Source organism: Lepisosteus oculatus, chromosome 23 (genome assembly GCF_040954835.1).
Source record: "Lepisosteus oculatus isolate fLepOcu1 chromosome 23, fLepOcu1.hap2, whole genome shotgun sequence".
NCBI classification, from domain to species: Eukaryota; Metazoa; Chordata; class Actinopteri; order Semionotiformes; family Lepisosteidae; genus Lepisosteus; species Lepisosteus oculatus.
In genome coordinates, this window is record NC_090718.1 from 8,136,452 (window position 1) to 8,154,184 (window position 17,733).

A 17,733-nucleotide genomic window follows, 5' to 3' on the forward strand; every position below is an offset into this window, starting at 1 on the left:
AGGATTTTCTAGCAGAGCTGAGATCACAAAAATAAAACCTTTTTTGAATGCCTTTTGAAAGTGTACTGCACTATCTACACTGTATGAGCCAAGAATGGAAAAAAAAAGTGGAAAATGATTTTATGTTCTGTATAATTGGAATCCCAACAGCTGTCCTTCTTTTGCATTTTCTAAACAACAATTCAAGACCATCAGAGAGGAGTGAATGCTACTTTGAAATTAAATGAATGTCAGAGTTTGCTCAGTGTTTGAATTTGTTGAATATGTACATGTGGAGTTACAGGCTTTACTTCATTTTGAACTGCAGATTGCTTTCTGTGTCACCTTTGTAGATTCTACATCTAGCAAACAAGCACATTTTCCCTGTTGTGACAGTGTGTAATGGGAGGCGCTGTGGCCAGCACCAGTAAAAAGTCAATGCTCTGGGTGAGGGCATGGAAGCATTGGTGTGAGGTTAGCAGGGACCAAAAATAACACAAAAAGGGGTGAAAAAATAGAAAGTGTACCGTTGTGCCTCGTGACCTTCAGCCTGCTCTGGACCCAATTTAACGGGGTCCAACCTGGGGAAAAAAAAACACTAGCCCAGAATTGACCAGACTGGACTGACCCTGTTTAGCGGGGTCCAGTCTGGTAGTCTGGTAGGCCAAAAATAAAAATTAAACTTGTGGAAAAGGAACAGCCTGCCCCGGTGGTACTGCACAGCAGGTCAGGTGAACAAAGAAAAAGAAAACCTTATGTGGGTGCAATCCCCTTCCAGGCTGTCCCTGCTCATCCCTTCGGGGGGTGTCCAGTGTGCCTTTATAGGACCTGCCCAGCTGGGGCTCATCTTCTAGAAGCAGCGACAGCTGGGACTACAAAGGCGAGGCTCCGCCCTTCTACCAGGGCTCCGCCCCCACACTGGGCACGCCCCCGCATCATGCCACACTGTCCACAGTAGTGCTTCTCTTTAAAGATGAAAGAGCAAAGGCACGAAAAGAAATTGGGGGGGGGTGGGGGGAGGGTTTGAGAAGAACAACTTCTTAACAGCAAAAACACAAGTCGGTCCACTGTAGATCACAAAAGCGGACTTGTTTGGCGAGGATGATGGAAAACAGCTTAAAGAAGAAGCCAGAGTGTTGCGTGTTTCAGCTGTCTTTTTTTTTTTTGAAAGGCCTTTATTTTCTGATATTTTAGTCTACCATGAACAGCTGCCAAAAGTGCAGCAGGGAGTTTGTATTGCCTTTATATTGCCAGAGCTTGTAAAACCAAATCTCACTCTTGATATTCTGTGCCACTGGAACTCTTGGTGTTGTTTACTGTGTTTACAGCATTCTGCCTTATCTCTGAGCTTTCCTTTTGCTGTCTCAGTGTAACAGCAAAGCCATAATATCCCTTTCTTCCACACTGATTAGCATTACCTCTTTCCCCTTCATTGCTACTTCTGGCATTAGACAACCACAGCTTTGAGTTTCTGTTGAAGAATTTGTCCCCAAACAGATTCTTAATTATTTTATGTTACTTCATTAAGATCAATTAAGTAGTTAATGTCCTTGAAGGGATTTATTCCTGCAATGAAGCGTTTTTAAGAGCCAAAACTGCAGACACCTGGTTCACACAGCAAAGGAAGCAACATGGATGGTCAGGGTATTTCTGTATATAGATCATTGTCTAGATCTAGATCAGCTGCATGGCCCCGTCTTGATGTAAAAATGTCCAATAAGAACATAAGATGGTCTGAAAAGGAGATGAGGTGATTTGGCTCTGGTCTTTATGGTAGGCAGTACAGCTGTTCCTAATTATTTGTCTAGAATGACAGTCTTGTCACCCTTGGTGTGTATGGGGGCTCCATTAGCAGTTAGCACTGTAATCACTAGAATTTGCTTCAAAGGGCGTTTTCTTCCTGCCCCCCTCTCGCAGGTCGGGTCAGTCTGCACGGCAAGGCCTCTCTGCGGATCGAGCAGGTGCGGTCAGAGGACCAGGGCTGGTACGAGTGTAAAGTCCTGATGCTGGAGCAGCAATACGACACCTTTCACAATGGCAGCTGGGTGCACCTCACGGTGAATGGTGAGTAAGGAACAAGTCTTGTCCAGGGTCACCATTGGCGCGCGTCCACCATGTCGGAGCCTGGGCTTGTAGTACCTCGCAGAGCTGGACTTGAACATGTAGCGCCTTCCAGAGTTACTTAACATTTATCAAATGATCAAATGACGTTGTCAAAAATCATACAGTATAACAGCGAGATCTGTGGTTTGGTTAACATGCCTTGTTTAAAGAGCTCTACAAACGTTTAAAATAGCCTTGTTATTACAGAATCATATTTGCCATACATAATCATATTTGAAACAGAATCATATTTGCCATAATGAATTGTATGAAGTCATTCAATTGAATGAATGAATATTACTGTATGTTCCATACCTGTTGCAAATTGGTCTTCCTCCTTGTTTTATGTGATTATGTTTAATCTCAATAAAATCAGTTCAACTTTAAAAGCCACTACCCCCAAGAGATTTGTCTTAAAATCTATGAGTATCTGAATTCTTCACCTTGGTATTAAGTGTAATTATTACAAAGGCAATTGCTTAATACCATTGATACCAGTCTATTTAGATGGTAACTTTTATGCTTATTCCAGCATGAGTGTATAAATTGCTACTCTGCTTTAGCTTTACATAACTATTTTGTAATTACTGCTACAGTATGCTGAAGAAATTGTCAAATAGAATATTCAATTAAAGGTTACATTGGCAAAGATTGACATGAAAAGCAACTAACCGCATAAAGTGGCACACAGATTCTTGACAAACAAGTTCATTATAGAAACCAAAATAAAACAAATAAGTAAGAATGGCCTTGATGCAATTTATTGCTTTCCAAACTGTTACATTTATAGCCGTCTTTGACACAGATACAGTACATTTTGAGTAATACTTTGAGGAAAACCAAATCATTTGTTTAGTTATACTTTCACTCCATTGTTGAAAAATCCCTATGGTTAGTTCCATGATTGGCTATCATGTTCCATAATTAGTATCATGTAAGTACTATATATAATATATATATAGTATATACTTTGAGTGGCCATTCATAATTAATTACTGCATTATAGTGTTCATGTACTTAAGTAGATAATCATCATTAGTTATTAGTAGTTATTTCAGAATACAGAAAGCTCTTTTCATGGGTTCAAGACAGGTGCTTGCTCAGTGCTTTCATTTTTATATGAGGAAAGATTTTTTGTGCCTTAATATACTTGCTGTCTGTTAGGACATGTAGTGACAGCAAAGCTTAGATAGGTCTTAAGTTTAGCTGTTATTTCTTATGCCAAGGGAGCTGTCAGGTCAAAGCCAGGCCAGTAGATGGCTTGGGATGGGCTGGTTTGTTAAATACACTTCAGCAGGGGGGTGAAGGGGATATCAGAATTTGGCTGATGGGGAGGGAATTGGGGGATTTTAAGGGCAGATGTCTTCGTACATAAAGTGACGTCATGTCAATCAGAGAGGGCCTTGCAGAATAAGAGGAATGGGAAAAAGTGGAGGAGGAAGTTACATAAGCATTAAGTACTGTACACTGTGTCTGTCATGGAGGTGTTTGGCCCTTTTTTTTATATCTTGGTGTGAGTGTCGAAGGTTTCATGAACTCTGAGGAGGCGTAGACAGCAACCCCTTGAAAGATTTACCGTCTCAGAGGGCACTGTACAATACAAGAGAAAAATATCTATAATCCAGTATTCAACACTCAAAACTCTTCAATTTTTGTGGGGGACCGGATGTGTTCTGAGATGGGCACAATTTCCCTGGCTTTCCTCCAGCACTGAGTGACTGGCCCAAGAAGAAAGCTCTTTATTTAATTTCTCAATGATAACGCTCTACATTCAAGTTCATTATTTACTTTATTTTACTTTATTTGGCTTTGAATGGTCCATATAAAACTATTGATGTAACATTAAATATTTATATATTCCTATCAGAGTCTCCATGCCATTAAATCTGAGTGTCATGTGTCATTGTGTGAAAGACTCCAAAATGACAGATACATTTTTACATTTAAAAGCATCTAAATTTGCCTTTCAAAGTGCACATTTCCCAAGTCAAATTAGAATTAAAATAAAATGTTGACAATTGTATATACAGGCAGAAGTATCCAGTTAGAACTAATATGTTGACCATTATATATATATATTATAATATCTAACCTTCACTGCGCTACTAAATTTTGATGAGATGTCATGTAAGAAATAAGAGTAGAGCATTATACCCATCCAACTAATTTGGCTGCTAACAGCTAATTGATCTTAGAATCTCATCCAGACATTTCTTACATGAAGTGACGGCTGAGTAATTTATTCCAGACTCACACAACTTTTGAGTGAAGACGCTCCTCCTTTTGTCAGTTTTAAAAGCAGATTCCTGTAATTTCCACTTAGACTCTAGTTTGTGTTTCACTTGGTTGATTCTGAAAGAGTCCATTGGGTTGATTAATTTATTGGGAAACTTCAAAGTACAAGAAGTCTTTGCTGCGGTTAAGTGCTTACTTTTATTGGCTGACTTTTTGAAAGTTATTAGAGAGTAACTACTGTATGTTCACAATATAAAATCTCCGGGAAGGAATAAGTGGAATATACCTACTGTATTCAAGACTGATGGCAAAGCACATTAAAGCAAGGCAATTGATTGATAATATTGACTGTTGTAAAGGTGTTTCTAAAAAGCTCATTATGGCCTTTTAAAGTATCCCATTGTTTGCAAAGAAAAAAGAAACAAAAGTACATTTATATTGTCTTACAGTTGTGATGTATGAAAACCTGAGCTCCTAATTCTCCCTGGTCTGTTATTGTTGGTGATTTTCTGGAGCCTTTTTGACTGCCAGTATCAATTAGGAATGGACAATGATGCACTTACACGGTTACCAACATCATTATTTACTCATCATTTGACCTAATTAAGGTAGTGTTCCTGCAGTATTCCCAGTATTCCCAGACTTCACACGTTTTCAATGTGGCACGGCAGGTGTGAAGAAAATGTCAAGTGGGTTAGTGTTAAAATGCAGTCAGTGCCCTTCATAAAATCAACAGGATGTGTATGAGAGTGAAGCAGTTGTTTTTGGTACTGGAAAGAATACATTAGCCCCACCTTATTAACCATAGTATTATTCAGCACTGAAGTTTTGACCAAATTTTTAGTGCCTGCGACAATTCAGGTGTTGGTTCCTAAAGTATTGCAATTTTCACATCACATATTGGCAATGTCATACTGTATTTTACCACACACATCTTGTGCAAATTAGCTTCAGTCTGGGCCCTGAGAGCCCGTACCCTGAGGCATGCGAGTGCTCACTGGTACATTCTCTTTTCTTATCAATCAGCAGTCTCCACTTTTTTACTGCAGTCTCCAGTTCTAAGAGAGTTTTTGCTTTTGCCCTGATGGCGTATGTGTGATGCCCCGCAACGTAGATGTTGTACTTGTGATAACAGAAAGAAATTGAAACATCCGCTGCCACTATTGACCTCAGGCTGATCCAGACCCCAAAGCTTCCCAGCCTGAACTGGAATCGACAGCTGTATGCAAAACTTAATTTTCATGTCTTTAATGTTTTTTTTTCCCCTATTCCCAAATGGAGAGTTGCCAAGGCAACCCGCAGTACTCATGGAGTGCCTCACCTTCTAGAGCTTTTCTTTTTTTTCTTCTTTCAGAGCTATTAGTTGCAAAAAAATTATAACGATGGAGTCATATTCTTCAGGCAAGATTGATGTTCATTGGCAGGATTAATTGGCTGCATGTCCACGGTATTTTTTTGAAATACAGATATAGTATTCATTCACAGGTTAAATACAGATACACCGTCCCATTTTTGGTACTTCGTAGTTCTTCAAACCAAAGTTCTGATTTTTGGGTTTAGAAAAGACCACCAAGGAATGGCAGTGCATTACAGTATTTACCTCAGCTAAGGTTTCAAAAAGAAGAGAAAAAAATAGCACATCCCCAGTTAAGGTTTGTAAAAGGATTTATACATGACTCCTGGTCATCACTAATCCATTTAGGATTAAAAAGCAGCTGAGGCAGAGAGAAGAAATCCTTCAAATGAATCATACATATTGCTATTCGGTGCATAACAAAACATTTTTCAAAACAGAAAGTGATGTTCATTTCATCTCAAGGTGACTTACACAGTACGGTGTGGGTAGTGAATTTTAATATCGTTATATTCATAGGCAGAACATATGATTAATTCTGTAGTAATTACCAAATTCTATACATTTCAGAAAAGGAAGAGCAGTTCATCCAACAAAGTCAGAGGTTCCTCTGTAAATACATGCATTCTTTATTACAGCTCAGTCAAGAGGAATAACATGACCCAAGAATGAAATGTACTGAAAGATGAGTGATTAGTAATGCTAGGATTTAGCTTAACTCTCTTGACAAACGGGCAACCTTCTGGCAAATGGATGAGGAAACAGGGACCTACATGTAGTGTGCACAGTTAACCAAGGTGGAGCAAAGGTGGACGTATGGTGGAAGAGGGAGAGATGCTTCTATCTGGTATTCAGTTTTTTATATCTAGGAAGCAAGATCTGTGATAATAATAATTATTTGCTTATACTTATATACTGTAGCACAAATAATGAACTGGATCTGTTTGAATTGATGCAGACCAGAGTGAATTTTCATGAAGTATTCTCTCTCATGTTCTGTAATTTCCTGTTCTGAAATGCCCTACAGAGAAATCAAAATGATCTAAATGTTTTGTTCGTTCTCAGGAATTTTGATACTCTCTATTTATATTTTATCGGTGCTCATGCTGGGCTTTTCAGGATGTTAAACCTCACACGAAATTGTGGTGGCCAGTAGACACTCAAATTGAATCAAACAAAGAAGTCCTAAATAATGCATCTTAGCAGTTTTTCACTATAGTGAAACAGTCAGACCGAAAGGAACCTTTTCATTTTCCTGATTTTCACTATAGTGAAAAACTGCTAAGATGCATTATTCCCCATTAATATAACATGAAATTTGTACGTTTCCTCATTCCACGTCCTTTGTTGATTTTACAGTTTTTATTACCAGTTGATACACTGTCCGTTAGGGATAGACTGGCCTGTATCATGATATGTATGGTGATTGTTCTTCAGATTTCTTATCTCTTTGTCTCTGTCCTAGCCTTGTTCATCAAGACACCTGCTTCATCAGTCTTGCTTCGGTTAGACACCGAATTTGTTTAATTAAATTTTAATAAACTGATCTTTTTGCTTTTATGAAAGCATTAGTCAGGATTCCGTATAATCTCCTAAAGAAGATTATGCCCTAAGCTTCAAAAATTAAACTCCATGGCAATTAAGATAGCATTGCCATCTCAAGGCAGGAACTGAAACAAAACACAAGAATGTATACATTTGTTTAGCAAGTTATGGACTAATTACTTTTTGTCACAGAGCATTTGAAATTAGATGCGAAAGATTTACAGTTTCATTGTACCTGTATGTATGTGAGTCTATATTCCCCTTGTCAATGTTCCTGAGATTAAAGTTATGTCCGCTTCTCAGTACCATGCCTAGGTCTAAAACTGTAACAGCTTTATCACTTGACATATATCCACATATGTCCTTCTCACCTGAGTGAAATTGCAGCTTATTGCAGCCATCCCACTTGGATGATATTAAAATCAGTTGAACAGAACATAGTGAACACCATACATTCATGGTCATCATACACCTTCCACAAGACACCCTTAATAAAACATGGGCTTATGTAAGATCTGATCTCAGCTTGCTGTTGAGTTCCTTGCATGTTATCTTTGTGTGATAACAGCAGGGATCTGTATAATTCCTACTAATGACAAAAGCAGTCAGTGCAGATTTCATTTAAATTTAATTTCTATGGATCTGTACAGACAATTTGCTTTTGTTTTCATTGTGGGTTCAAGTAGGCATAGTCTTAAAGACAGCTGAAAGTCTTACAATGTCATTCCACTGTGTAGCTTCAGCTTTAATTGAATGTCAACCTAGTAAGTCACAGTGAGGTGGCTTATTCCATGTTGTGCTTGCTTTCATTCAGATCAAGTATCAAAAAAGAAATCCGCTGAGGTTAACTTAAGTAAAAGGATTTTACCATGACTCTGTGTCATCAATAATCCCCCCAGGATTAAGCACTGTCCTGACAGAGATGAAATTTACATCTCGCATGGTGGACTTGGATTTGTTTTACTATTGAATGGGTTTCCTTGCTCCAATTGGTTTCAGAAACCTTCATCTGTGTTTACACTCCATGTGGATGAAAGTCTGAGAAAAGGTAGTCTTTTCCCATTTGTTTCTGCCCTAGCTTAGCACATCACATCATTGTCTGGTCAGTTAGGCGCTAATTAGATAGCAGACTGCTTTATATTTAATTAAGAGACAGAGCTACAGAACCATGGCATGTGAGAAAGTGTGTTCTTGCCTCTTCAGGGGGAGAAAATGATGATGAATATCGAGCAGGCACTCAAGTTCACTTACGACTGGATAATGAAGATTTTATTTTAGTTTATTTTAGTTTAAGACAGTGTGCGATTCAGCAGCTTGATTTACGTCTCATTCCTGTAATACAGTACGGACTGTACATGTCTGTAACACCCCACGTGATCGCTTCCATTTGGTGTCAGGCTTTCATAAAAGTTAGTACTGGATAACTGTTCATTCCTTAATTTCAACTGTTTATTCCAAAGTCAATGGATAATTCTCATTCACAGAGATGACCCGGACTCCCATTTCTACAGTACAGTGGGGCATTTTACCACAGCAGTTGCAACTTTCTAGTTATGAATCGAGAGCCCTAACCACTACTCTGCATTTTGTTTACTTAAAAAAAGAATTATCACATTCTCCAGAGCTGAATGTAGGTGAGTTCATTCTGTTCATTATGTTGGTAGAAAAGAATCTGAGGAGAATTTAAACAAGATCAATTGTTTATTTAGCCTCCATTATTTCAGCATCCTTGAACAGAGAATGACAATGAGCGTAAGCTGTATTCTTATTAGCTTTTCATGGTTTTCATGACAGCTACAAAGTAATCAAGCAATCTATAACTTGGAAAGCAGTTCGGCAAAGATATACTGTACTACAGTATGTAAAGCGAGTCAATTTGTATCAAAGCTGAGTGGAAAAGTTTTTTTTAAATAAGAAGAGCTCTTTTCATCATTACATACAGTACTGTATGTGTCCGTATACTGCACCATCCGCTGAAAAGTCCATTTCCTTTGCTGAAGCTGCCAATTCCTGAATGTGAACTTAAAATAATTAGCATGGTTTTATTCTTTTTAGATCAGTATGGCTGTTTCATGTTTACTCCTTTCGCCACTGGCTTTCTGATTTCCAGTTTTTTTTTTCTTCAGCATTTAGTCGTTGATTTTTCGCTCTGTAATGAAGTTATAAAATGTCCTCAGGGCAGCCCGAATCTCCCAGCTGTTCATTTCCCGTGAGCGTAAGCTAGGGACAGTCGTTTTCTGATGCTGTGACTTCTGCTTCGCCACAAGACTCTCCTTCTGGTACCTGTTCCTGCACAACCGCTAGAGTCACACATCCCTTCATCCTCTCTGTGCTTCGTGTACCCCGCCGCACAGCTTTTGGAAAGGAGGAACAACCATTTCTGAATTGTGGCTACTTGATAGTGAGGGTTACTATTCAATATTAGTTTATGTTCACGTTTGAAATGTGTTTTTTAATGTTATTTTTGTACTGCCGTAGATTTAAAATTAGTAGTGGATTATGTTTAGTCTTAGTATTCAAGCAGTGTGTTTGGCAAGCTAAATCCCTCAGCTTCTCTCTGCGCAAGGTTTCATTGGTTACCGATAAGGAGATTATTTGACACAGGCACGAAGTTGTCAGAATCTTTTCTTTAACACATGCTGTTTTCATATGGCCGATGCCTTCTCTTTACACTGCTAGCTGGGATTGCAAAATCCTGTTAAATATCCAAGTCTGTCTGCATTCTTTTCTCCATCAGGTGGGCCTCTAATTCATTCTGAATATGAAGCCTCTGTAACTCTCTGATTTTGCTGTTTGGTTCTGTTTAATACTTAGAATGTTTTTGGCAACACATGCCGCGCCCTGTGATAATAGTAAATTGATTAAAATGTTGTTACTCTAACAAGAACCTCAGCGTACTCAGTGAACGCGTGCTGTCTAAATAACTATTTAGCAGCCGTGTTCTGATGAAAGCTGAAGTGCTGAGCCTGGTTGTTCTTCCTGTGACAGAAATGCTGTCTCTTCTATGGTTCTATATTCCACATTTCTTTGAGCTATGTTTTATTGATAAAAAAAAATGCTTGTGTTTAGTAGTCCTAAACAGAAACCAAAGATATGGTTGAAAGCACAACACATCATCATGGCACTCTACTAGTTGGCTGGGATTGCTTGCATTTAGGACTTGTGTTTTTTTTCCAAATTAGCGATATGCCTGTAGAAATGATATCAGGAAAATGATGTAAAATGGACAAAGCTAAGGATTACATGTATAAGCAGATCAAGTCTGCTAAGGTGATTATATATGTGTATTACAAAAAAGTATTAAAAAGCAAAATCTGGAGAGACTAGACGTACAGTAGCAGTTGCTTTTATGGCACAAGGACCCATGATCCTGCTGTTTTCCATAGACAATTATCTTAAGGTCACCTTCCAGATCACAATCGGTGCAAGTTAAGTTGTTGCTTTCATTTTCATTAATTAGTAGGCCGATAAGAATCGCGAGCCGTGAGCTGCAGTTTTTTCTTGCTTGCAGCGTGCTTCTTTTGTTGTCGAAACTGCACTCTCCCACCCACCGGCGTGACTGTCAGCTTTTCATTGATACTTTTGCCAATGAAACAATTTGCAAAAGAAAAAGAAAAAGACGGCAGACGTCCTCATCCTGCAGAGATCTGAGAGCTCCTCCGAGCATTTGTTTATAACGCACGCTTAAAGCCATTTACCTGGCAACTTAAAGGATGTTTACAAAAAGTAATGCTTTCCTACCTTTGACTAGTACAATAACGAACCCACAGAGGTCAAGGTGCGATGTAAGTTTTTCCACCTGCATTTATAACTTTAAAGGTTGATGTGAGACTGCAGTAATATCAGAAGGGACTGCTTCTCCAAATGTGAAATTCCTTCAGGAGTGAAAACTCGCAGTGTTTTCATCTTTGAATTGAATGTTGGTCTTTTTTTAGCTCAGGTTGCGACGGGGGCAAGAAGGCGGTCTATTTTTAGAATGCCGAGACGCCCTCGAGACGCACTGCACACCTATCGTGGACTGATCTGCCTGCAGCAGGTCTGAAATCTCTGCCGAAGCCTAGTCGGGTGTTAAAAAACTCTGAGAACAGGCAGCCAGGCCTCTGCCACATTGATGTAACCCAATAAAACCACTGAGAGCGGTTGCATCTCCTGGAATTGAGTTATCTTGTCAGAGATGAGAGCTATGGATTCGGGGGGATGTAATTGCATCAGCTACTTTATAAGCTGGAGAAACTAGAATCTGTGGGAGGTTGTAAAAAAAAATGGTAATAATACCATGTCTCTGTAATATTGTTTGCTGTCAGCAATACACTGATTAGTCAACGCCTGCAATTTGTTTTTGTTTTTTTTTTTGTCACCTTTGATTGCATTTTCATTTTCTAAGATATGTGTTGCATCTATCTCATCATTTTCCTGGCACTGAGCAGAAATGAGAGATGTGTGAATGTGTGAAACACTCTTGTCAGCTAAGGTTCTAAAAAGACAAAAGAAATTCATCTCTGGCTTCATTTGTCTTTTACTTGATTATGATCTGTGTTATTTTTTGGCAAGTAATCTGTCCAGTGACCAGTACATTTTTATGTATCGATTTTTAAGACATGGGACTGTTTGCTATCGGCTGTACCTGTTTGGTTCCGCACAGATATATTAATGTTTTCCTGCTTTTTTTTTAGGGTTGGAACCAAGATGATTTATATTGATAGGTGATTTTTATTTTTAAATGAGAAAATAACAGATCCCCTATTGCTATCTGTCATGGAGGTGGGGTTTTCAGCTTTTTTTGCTTTCTTTGTCTTTATTGGTTCTGTCATTGTATCCATCTCCTGCTTCTGGCTTTAGCATCTTGTAACTTCAAGTTCAATCATTGTGCCTTATGGCAAATGCTTTTCATTTTGCAGACGTTGTTCACTCATAGGAGGAAGGGTGATTACAAGTTGCTTTGATCTCTCTCTCTCATATACTGGCAGATGTACAGTAAATCAGCAAGGTGATGTACACCATAAGTGTCTTTTTGGGGCAGAAAGCCATTGTAAAAAAGAAAAAGAGCTCATACACGTATGTCTTTTTCATTTATTTTTCTGAGGTAGGAGATACAAGGATTTTAATACAAGTTTTAAGAGTTCATGTTTATTTACATCTTCCAGTAGGATTTAATTGATGTTACTAAGTTGTTCAAGTAGACAAATATTATCGTCTTGCTTTCAACTGCATGTATACAGAGAAACAAAAAGTTTGTGAAGGATGGTCTCTGACCACTACATTTATGTTTAGCTGTATAGTAGCAAATGAGTAAAATATAACAGTTAATATGATTGTTGAAGGCAATGCTTAAAACTGATTTTATACTAAAAAAGTAATCATAACAGAAATATTGTAACATTAGGCTCCATACCACCATGCCCCGACATTGGATAAGCACTTATTGAAAGTGATATGATGTGATATTGTAAAATATGAAGACATAATGGGTAACTGTATTAATAGAGACCACGAGAGTACTACATTTCTAAAAAATTTAGACTAAATTTAATACTGACAACCAAATTTAAGTGCTTTGTTGGAAATGAGAGCCATATGATAATCAAGTTGATATGAATGGGGCAGAACATCTATACACTTTAGGATATTATATACTGGGATTAAAGCTCCTGTCAATTTCCTTTGTTTGGTTTTCAGACAAGATTTATCTTCTTTCACCTGACTGCGGCCTATAATGTACTACATTCCCCTGACACCAGGGATCATTCTTGATGCTCTTCCTTGACATCTTTCTAAAGCTATAGATTTTTTTTTGCTGGTGTCCCTAACTGAACACTTTTGTAATCAAGGTCTTTCCGATATGTTATAAAACTTGCTGTTATTGCTGCTTTCCCACATGGGGACAGAGAAGAATCTTCAGAAATACCCAGATCTCTATCAGTAGGTGTTTCCTACCAATGACTGCCAATCCATGATTTTCTACAAGATTTTTATAATACTTTTCTACTGTTGATGTGTTTGCCACTTACCCCACTTGTGCGTCATTGACATATTCAACTAGCTTGCAAACCTTAGCAGAATCTAAATATTTGAAGTAGATGAGAAAGACCAATGGACCTGGTACAGATGTCCTATCACTGCTTACTACTCCTATCTACTCAGATGGAAGTTATGCCCCCAGTTTAACCAATTTACATTCCATACATTATCTTGGATTCCTATGACTTCTTTTTGAGATTCAATCTTTTATGGGGGACCACAACCTTAATGCTTTGTATTATTCTAGCTCTTGTTACAATATTTTTTCTGTCTTAGCAATTCTAATATCTTTATTCTGTTGTTCATATAGTACTGCATGTTCTTTCTCAATAATTGAATCTTACGCCTTTTAACATAGCCTGTAGCTGCGTCTTCCTTTTGATTTATTTTTTTAATTTCTCCATTAAACTGTTAGAGTTGGATGTATTTTTATTGGGGTTTTAACGTACAGCCATCCTTTTTCTGTTGATTCCGAACCCTTCTGTGCACATCTGCCTCACTGCTTTGTAGTCTGTTTTTATAAAATGATATACCGTACATACTGAAGTTTTAAAAATTACAAGGTTATAAATCAAAAGCTACCATGTAACGTTCAACATTTTCTATTGGTTCTATAACATCTATTCACTTGATTCCTGTATATCCTGATTGTTTGAAAAGATTAGGTCAATAAAACCTGGGTATTATTGGTTTTATAAACCAATAAAATTATTGGTTTTATCTGGGCAGTAAAATAATCCTCACTTTTGTGAACTTTACAAGCTATTGTAGGTTAATAAGCAATCACCAGCCAGACCTGATAGTTGATAGATAGATAGTTCATCTACCTCTAAAAACATCAGTCACAATTCCCCAATTTATATGTGGAAAATTGAAATGTCCTATTGATATCATGTCACTTTTGCTTCACTCCTTTATGTTCTCATCATAAAGTAAGCTTTTTGTGCTCAATATCTATGTCTGCACTGGGTGGCCTATATTATATATCCATTATGTATTTTCTATATTCCAGTATATCCCACAGAGAAACATTCTGTACGCTCTTAATTCACTTCTCTTGTTTCAGTGCATTTCACAAACCGTGCCACCGACATTTTTGATTACACTATAGCTACTACTTAGACTGGTACTTTTTAGAGCAATCCAATGTTGTACCCAATGCATAAAATGTTGGTGTGTGTGTGGGCTCGTCTTTTATGGTCCATAATAGCTAAAGCTAGATAGTTGGAGTTGATGTTCTTACATCACAGGACTTACTGTATCTGTCCCTTTGTGAAGAGAGGCCTCAAACACTGTGCTAGCTATGCAAAAATACCCCCCGCATGAACATTCCCCAGTGTACTGATGAGCACCTCTCCAGTGTGAAACCAGTATTAGGTGGTGGAGATGATGTGGTGTAGGAACACGGATATAATTTGTCATGGTCTTCCCCTCATTCTTCATAGCCAGGGGAGGTGTTGATTAAGACTTAAAGAATTTTTAATGTGATGTAATGTAATGTGTTAATCTTTCACGATTTATTTCTACTACAATGCTGTCTTAAACACGTACTTGGATTTAATTAAGCTTGTTTTTTTTTTCACCATGGTACAGTACATGCAACATATGTGTGCATTTGGACGGTCAGACTGAATTGAAATCAAGGCCAATGCTAACTGAGAAGCGCTGTTCTTTGCCAGGCCTTGTTCTAGCTACCTTTTACTGTAGATACAGCTTGGTGGACCTCATCTGCATAATTCAGCAGAGCCACAAGCTGAAAAATCGTAAAAGCACAGTCATGCTGTTTCCTCACACTGAGTCCTCCTTTTAGGTTAATCAGTCCCAGAATAGTTACAAAAAAAGAGAGAGACTATTTTAATTTCTCCCTGAGCATTAGGCTTACTGACTTAGGCCCTTTACAGAATGCTGTAGGTTTCTCGGAGCTGAAATAATGACTGTCATCTGATGTTGATAACAGAAATGCATGCTTTAAAGAATGGGGTTTTTTGGTAACCAGCAAAATAACAAAGGACCCCGATACTGGTTTGGCGCACACAGGATCTCGTTTAGAATTACCTTTTCAACACTGATAAAAGGAAAGTCTGGATTAGCACTAAGACCTCAAAATCCGATTTGTGGCCTGTTTTGATTGTTTTGTTTGCTTGTATGGATGCTGCCTACTGTATGTACATATTGAGGTCACCGAAATGGCATTTATATGACCTCTCAGTGCTTAAAAGATTCCATATAGTCAGCACTGATCAGAGATTAAATGTATTTCAACTGTACTCAGTACAATCCTTCAGGAAAATCATTGATAATGCCGGAATAATCTTTTTTTCTAGGAAGGAAAGCCAAAGCAGAGGTTACTATAAAGGCATTCATCCAGGGCTTATGCACGTGAACCACAAGCAATATGGACCACTGTACTGATTAGTTGGATATATGCTTTATGCATATGCAGATGCACACCAGCAATACTGTCTCCATAAATTACCGTCTCTTTGGTATATATACTGTACGCTACACTTTTTATTCATTCTTCAACCTTTTTCTTGCCTGTAAGGAAGGATGAGCCATAATAACACCACATTAAAGCATGCTGTTTAAATGGAAACTGCTTACAAAATGCTTATAATGACCATGTGTATTATTACAAGGGTATGCAGAATTTCTGATCAATGTCATTTGTACAAGTACAGAATAATATCTATTTTCTGCACAAAGCTACAGTAAAGATGGTGCACAGTTTTCACCTTACATGCCACTGTAGAATTTCATAGTACCCATGATAGACTGCTTTTCAATCTGGGTTGTGATTCTGAAAGAGGTGCTGAAGAATTCTTATTTTGTTAAGATACAACAGGTGACTCACAGAGTTTGACATTTTTCATGTTGCTTTTTTATCAAATGTAGCATCCTTAAGTAACATGATGTTAGTTGTGATGGGAGCTTTTGTGATCTGACTTTTCATCTAGTCCTTGTTTTTTTTATCACGTTTGACTTCATCGGAGAGGTACTTAAGTAAACTTGTTACAGGACAAGTACTTTAAGTAAAAATGTTACAGGACAAGTACTTTATTTTTTATACCTTAAGCTATATAAGCCAACTGGGAAAACATTCTCAGTCCTGGCCTAATTTGATGCAACTCCCTCCCCAGTGTGATGCCCACATTACTGAACACTACCTGTAAACATGAATAACAATGTAATTAGAGTTTGTTTTTTCTGTTATTCCTAGATCCAAATTTTGTTTTGCACACATTTATCAGCATAGGAAATTACATTAGTTTAAATACTGTATATTTATATTCCACTTGCTAAGTTATGAAGTATTTTGCTTTGATAGAGGTACTGTAGAACACTTATAATCATTGCACAGCCAAACTCTACAGCTACCGTATAAAGACAATGGCTTTGATCCGATAGAAAGGTTTTATTGTTATGCATTTCCTGGGAATGGCTGATAATTGTTTTTTTCCTTTGAAAGCTAGTCACCAATCACTACTAGAGTTCTAAGGTTTACATGCACCACTATGCAAAGAATTTAAGCTTTGCTGCATATCGGGTTGCCTTTATGCTGTAACTTCTGTCTCATTTTTTCCCCACTTCACATAATTAAAACCTTTAATTTTTCTCTGATTGTTTCTTGGATTCGTTTTAACTATTTACCTGATGATGTTAGACGTCCCAGGGAGTGAGGTTGCTGAACGGTGTCCTTGTAAATGAACATGCATGTTTCATTCACTGTGCTTACCCAGGTGAAGTAGAAAGTTTTTTTTTATTTAAAGCAGTGCTTATGTGTGACTGATGCATACCTGAACTGTACATGGAATGGGCAAAAAACACTGTAAATTAGGCTTAAAGCAAATGGTGCTCTTTCAGCAGTCTCATGGCAAGCAGCTTTTCTGCCAATTAAATCGCACCTGTACTAGCGCGAGGGAAGGGAAAGAGATTAACATCTGCGTACATTTACACAGCTTGCTGGGTCCTGTGATTTCTTTTTTTAACTTGCTTTCTTCCCAGTCTTTTAATTTGTTCTTGTGAAAGCTTACGCAAGTGTGTGAATGTCTAATAGTTTAACCAAGTGGTGATGTCACTGTTATTTGGCTCACAGTAGTAGCTCACAGTAGCACGAGAGTAGCACAGTTTAGAAAAACTGCCTGGCAGATGGGTTGCTCTCTCTTTCTGAGGCTGGGAAGAAACTAGAGCCTGGTAGTATAATGGATCTGTTTAATAACGTCTTTTAGATTTTTTAGAAAGGCCGAGTTAAAATCCAGTGTGAGGAAAATGAAAATGGTCTCGTTGATCAGTCTCACAGAGTTCCAGCTGTACCGTAGCTAGCATTACAATGTAAAAGAAAGTTGTGTCATCCAAGGCTAGGGATTGGGTTATAATGGAATGGGACGGTGTGACAAAGCCAACTTTATACAGCCCCATTCTTTGATTCTCTTCTGTAATACAGACCCTCACTTTATACTGCTATTTGTATAGCTGGTGATTATGGCAGGGGAAAAAAG

General features: G+C 38.0%; 1 protein-coding gene and 1 long non-coding RNA gene across 6 annotated transcripts in view; one reads left to right on the forward strand and one right to left on the reverse strand.

The window, feature by feature from the left end:
• The window catches only part of LOC107075683 (uncharacterized), a 152,986-nt gene that overhangs the window by 60,913 nt on the left and 74,340 nt on the right, over positions 1-17,733 (reverse strand). The gene's annotated exons all lie outside the window — the stretch shown is intronic.
• Positions 1-17,733, forward strand: part of igsf9bb (immunoglobulin superfamily, member 9Bb) — a 171,132-nt gene that overhangs the window by 52,828 nt on the left and 100,571 nt on the right. For all 4 annotated transcript variants that reach the window (XM_015337666.2, XM_015337667.2, XM_015337670.2 and 1 more), the window contains exon 3: positions 1,897-2,043. In XM_015337666.2, the coding sequence (XP_015193152.2) occupies positions 1,897-2,043 (147 nt within the window). The remainder of the gene's footprint in view (positions 1-1,896; positions 2,044-17,733) is intronic.